We start from the raw sequence: 5,552 nt of genomic DNA on the forward strand, positions 1-5,552 counted from the left end.
AATTATATGAAAACAACAGCTCATGTTCATGGACTCGGACCTTTTCTACTCTGTAATCCCTTTGTGAGGTAGTTCAGTCTTGCCTTACTTTTTCAAGAGAATAACAACTTGCCAAAAAGCAGTGCATTTGGAGTGTTTTAAATGTATGTATCCTGAAATACTATTTTCAGAACTTTGCACAGTTGAAATGTATTTTTTTCTTCACATAAAAACAGTGTAAAATATATTTACCATCTGGAAAAACTGGTTTGGTTTTCATTTATATGATTTGCAAGATCTTCAAAATTACTTACAGTTATTTTTCCATTCTTCTGATGTTTTTCCATTTGCATTTTTTCAAAGTTCACTTTTTGGTGGTGTAAGTTTTCATATGTTGATAATGTCAAACATATCTGCAATATCACTTAGTTTTATCCATTCGTTATATAACTTACTGACTTGAAAATTTTGGCTAATCTCTTTTCAGATCAAGGAATCTATTGTTGGTGAAATAAGACGAGAAATAGTAAGTGGATTGTTAGCAGCTGTATCGCCCCAAAACAGATCTGCAGCTGCAAAACAAGATACACAGCCATGAAACTGGTACTGCAGGTAATCTTTGGGGATCTACAAGAACCAGATTTCATTTTTTTTTTGTTGCATGAAACATCATTGTTAGTTTAAACCTTGCTTTGTTTGCATTTTCCCCTTGAAACATAAGTGACCAAAATTGAAGTTCAGTAAGTACAGAGAATACTAATAATCCTGGATAGCTTTGGAAAATCAGCTGATTTGTAGTTTGTTGGCCCATTCTACTGTCAGTTATCATACAGTGGTCCTTGATTTTTAGTTTTAATGTGCTCTGTGATGACTTTGTATGTGAATGCGGTATCCAAGAGGATTTATGTAGTTTGCCTGCCTTAGATATGAATATTATCAAAATGCATACTTGAGCATAACAAGCAGACTGCCAAAAATCTAATTTAGATCTTTGTCTTGCTCTTTTTTCCCCATAAGGTTGGATGTGGTTCGAAATGCTGTGGGATTCTGCTTTGGGCAGCACACACTGGTGGAAGTGTCAAGTTGGTTTTGCTTCAGAAAGTGTTAAAGCTGCTGAGATAGGCTACTGTATTCGAAGCTTGGTTCTATGATGTGTACCTTTCCTTGAGTTCCTCTGTAAAGACTTAGACACTTTAACTAGTTCATTACTTTCCTTAGAGCATCAACAAAATTGTGGCACTCTGAAAGGTTTTGTATTTATTTGTATGTCCCTGTTGTAAATTTTTATGTAGCTAATTTCTTTGTCTAGTGATGCATCATGAAACTTGAAGGTTTCCAGATGTAACCAATTTATAAATAACACACATGCATTCCGCCTAGCTTTTTTTTTAAGAAAAAAAACAAACCCCACAACAGACCTACCCCCCACCCCACAAAACACTGACCTCTATGAGGTATTTATTGTGCAATAACTGATCCACTTTAAGAGCTTGAAACAACCAGTAATGGTTTCCACTGCTGTTACATAGTGCCACTTGAGAAGAAGGAAACAATCCTGTTGTAAAAATTGCTGTTAATTCTTGGGGCGGTTACTATTAGCAGAGTGGTAGAATGACATGAGGTTACTTAAAACTACTTAAAGTTCTGACACTGAAAGCCTTATCTTTGTGTAGAAGACAACTTTTAACTAATTTTAATTGCTTCCTTACTGTTTGCCTATTCCTCTATAAGAAAGTGCCTTATTTAAGCACTGGGGTATTTTTAGGTGTTGACTGCTCACAGTCATACCAAGAGAAGTTCTCTTCTGCTTTGTATTAACCAAAATGCAATGAAAGTACTGATCTTCTGAAAGCAATTAGGATGTGCAACTTGGGATGGATAAACGACCTTGCTTGTATTATGGGGAAAATGGAAAAAAAATCTCATTTTCTTTCCCATCCTTCACTGAGTGTGTTTTCAGTTAGCCTGGTGAATATGCATTTGTTCCAATGGAGCAAATTGGAAGTCATTGGAGTTTTTATGTGGTCAAGTAGATATTGAGTGGATATGTAATATCCCTTTTGGCTGTGCTTGTAATCTCTTTACTCCTTTGCCATTTCCAACTACTAAAACTCTACACTATGTCAAGGTCTTTAATCAAAAATAGTTTCAAATATTACAACATTATATGAAAAAGTTTATAAAATCTTAAATTGTGTTAGGAAGACACATAAGGGCTGATTTCTTTAAAAATGTGTATATTAAACCAATAAAATATTTATTTTGCCTATAATCTGTGTCAGTGTTTTTCATTGTGTGTGGTTTACTCTTAAGCAAAATAACTACTGTAGATTTGATCAAACAGTACACAGAATGGAGAACAGCAGAAAAGCTCAGGACTTGGATTTCCAAAAGCTTTCAGTTGTTCAGGGGACCCTATATGCATAGGAAATGTGAGATATAAATTTGTGAGAAATATTGGCACTTAAAACTATACTCTTGAAGCTGTTGACCTCTGTTGTCGCTCCAGGAATTTGGTTGGTGTTGAACTCTCCTCAGGCTTTTTCCCTGTGAGTAGAGCCAGAACTTTAAGTTGAAATATAAACCCTGACATCACTTACAGATGGCAATTCATGCAGGTGGTAAGCTGCAGTAGATTTCTGCTCTGCTTTGCAGGTTGCATAAATACACAGTTCCATTCCAGAATGCCATGGGAAATCAGCCAGCCAGACCTGAGTGCCTGCAATCTTCCTTTGCAAATGCATAAACCCAAAACCTACTCAAAGACTTGCAGCAGCAGATTCTGGCCTTGTCCCCCAGCCAGATAAATTAGCACACTTGACCACTAACATAGGTCCTGTGCCTATAGCTACTCAAAGCAGCTTTCCAAGAAATGTGGCAACTGTGTCTCTCATGGAGTGATGGAGGAAAGTCCTTTAGGAGCTGGTGACCTTCGAGCATCCTCCATGGAGGTGGCAGCCTGACTTCCTGCTGCTCTGGCAAGGTGTCACTTGTAGGTAACCTTCCAGAGTGTCTGGGGCACTTCAGCTCTCAGCTTGTAAGACTGTTTGATCTCAGCAGTGCAGACTCTAGTGTTTAATATATCCTGAGAATTGAAAAATAGTGCCAAATTTTCGTCTGGCTGATGGAAAGCAGATTTCTGAGGTTTGGGCATAATTTAAAATAGAGACATTTCAAAATGACATTTCTAAAAACTGTACTGAAACTAACGAATATAAAAGCACCTATTTTTTCCACAGTCAGAATAACAGATTTTTGCCATTCTTTAAGATGTTTGCAGCTAGTGTTTTCTGAGCAACATTTATGTAGATGTAGGAAAGTCTATAAACTCCTGTTTAAAACCAGTTCATTTTAGTGCATTGTAGTCATATAGGTTAAGCTGAGCTGGTGTCAAGTTCTGTTGACAATTCTGCTTGTGCCTTAGGAACAGCCATCATTATTATTGAACACAGGCCTAACCTGGGTGACTTATCCTTTAGTAATGTCAATCCTGCTGTAATGATTTTCTGAGCATGCGCAGTTTTTGTTTTGTTTCATGGTTCAAACTACTACTTTCCTCACAAGTTAGTGTTGTCTTTTCTTCTGCCAGCCTGCAATTTGATATGAATTCTATGCAGATTAAACCAGCTGATAAATATTTGTCAATCAAATTTGCTGTGAGTAAAGCCATCAGTAATGCCTGAGATATTTTGGATGCTTTTCTAAAGTTCACTATGATACCAATCTCTGTCATTGCCAGTTGGCTGTAGGAATAACAGGAGAACCCACCCAATCAACATGTGGCTTAAAGACTAGTGCCATTGGTGGAATTTTGGTTTTATTGATTGTGGGGTGGTTTAGACAGCACCAGGCTGGCTAGAGACAGATGGGGTTCACCTGCCTAAAAGTGGAAAAAGCATACTCGACCATGAGTTGACAGGGCTGATTTGAGAGGGCTTTAAACTAGGCTTGAAGGGGGAAAGGGATGAGACTAGGCTTGCTAGAGATGAGCCTAGGGTGACAGGCTGGTGTTGGAGGTGAAATCGGTGGCCCAGCTGAAGTGAACCTACACCAATGCACACAGTTTAGCTAACAAACTGGAGGAACTGAAGGCCATTGTACAGTGCAAAGCAAAACCATAACTAAGACACAGGAAAAAATTCCTTTGGAGGATTTTTTTCAACAGGCAACAAGCCCAAAACTTTGAAACTTGGATGATGTCATAAAATAGAATATTTGCTGATTAGATGGCTTCAGTCCAATGCAACACTTTCTTCTGAATTAACATGATAATGTAAAAATATTTGATTTTCAGGAAAAACAAGAAACTCATTAACTCAGCATAATGCAAATTTACTTTGATTTTTCATATGTGATTTTAGATGTGATGGTAATCCTTCATATTCATGCCACAGAATAAAAATGCACAATATTTTTTGTAAAAGCTCTAACAATAAAAGACAAGACTTTAAAAAAAATGAAAATCACTTGATAATTTCACATAGTTTGTATATTAGATGATTCTGCATAGATGCTTGCGAAGTGATGATGAATATATACAAACCCATTTTTTCATTTTCTTTACATGGTAAAAGGAGAAAGCCTGGACAACATTAAGTAATGAAAAGCTAGCAATGAAAGCACAGCACGATGAAAAGACAGCATTGCCTTAGTGAAGCTGTTCTGCTTGCTGTGAAATCTGTGATACAGGCACCTGCTTTTTCCTTTGTGTAATAACCTAAAGTTTCTCACTTTTTTTTCTGAAGTAGTTCTGTTTTCCATTGGTTGCTGCAACATACTAGGGAGTTTTAGAGTAAAGGCTTTAAGAATATATCTAGAAAAAGACTTCTTTTTAGTGTGTTTAGCTTTAGTTTTAGATTTTGTTTCAAAAGTATCACAAAGATGGGGGAGTGATTTTGAAGGGCAATGTCCTATACTAAAGATCGATCAATGCAGGTGTTAAATATTAACTTAATAAATTAGGTTTTGTTAGGTTTTGGGAGAGGGTCACAGGAAAAATTACATCTAGGCATGTTTTTGCACTGACATAAGCGATGGGAAAAAAAGCTTAGCAAAGAGATCGATTATTCTTAAATACAAGGAGTGTGGCAGCATAGGCTGTGAAACGCTTGGAGTTCTGTTGCAGTAACACGAGGGCAACCATGGCAGACGAAACTAAAGGTCAGTATCTTCACCCCCACAGTGGCCAATAGAAATGCTACTCTTGGGGAAAACTGTAGCCCAAGGGGAGTGTGGGGAGCACCTATGCCCTCCCACTCCTGGCAGGTGGTGGCTCTGGCATTTTCTGGACAGCAGTGGTAGCTTCAATGGATTTCTTTTCCATGACAGTTAATCTAATTGCTTTTCTAGTTTGCGTAAATTTTCAGTGTCCACAGCATCCTGTGGCAATGAGTTCTGCAATTTGAGCACAACCTGCATGGAGAAGGTTTTTCATTTGATCCAATCCCTGAATAATTTCACATGATGCTTTCTAGCTCTGTTGCCACCTTCAAGCCCCATGGGGCTGCAGACAAGGCACAGCCTGAATTGGGGTAGCCCTTGGTTCCTGGCTTGTCCCTACTCATGAAGCAGCC

General features: G+C 37.9%; 1 protein-coding gene across 1 annotated transcript in view; it reads left to right on the top strand.

Annotated features, from left to right (window-relative positions):
• The window catches only part of LOC103811283 (sperm-specific antigen 2 homolog), a 10,254-nt gene extending 9,049 nt beyond the window's left edge, over positions 1 to 1,205 (top strand). The window contains exons 5-6 of the mRNA XM_009084247.1: positions 467 to 591; positions 997 to 1,205. Of these exons, the coding sequence (XP_009082495.1) occupies positions 467 to 577 (111 nt within the window). The 3' untranslated portion in view covers positions 578 to 591; positions 997 to 1,205. The remainder of the gene's footprint in view (positions 1 to 466; positions 592 to 996) is intronic.
• The last annotated feature ends 4,347 nt before the right edge of the window (positions 1,206 to 5,552 follow it).

The sequence above is a fragment of the Acanthisitta chloris genome, unplaced genomic scaffold (assembly GCF_000695815.1).
Source record: "Acanthisitta chloris isolate BGI_N310 unplaced genomic scaffold, ASM69581v1 scaffold18071, whole genome shotgun sequence".
Taxonomy (NCBI): Eukaryota; Metazoa; Chordata; class Aves; order Passeriformes; family Acanthisittidae; genus Acanthisitta; species Acanthisitta chloris.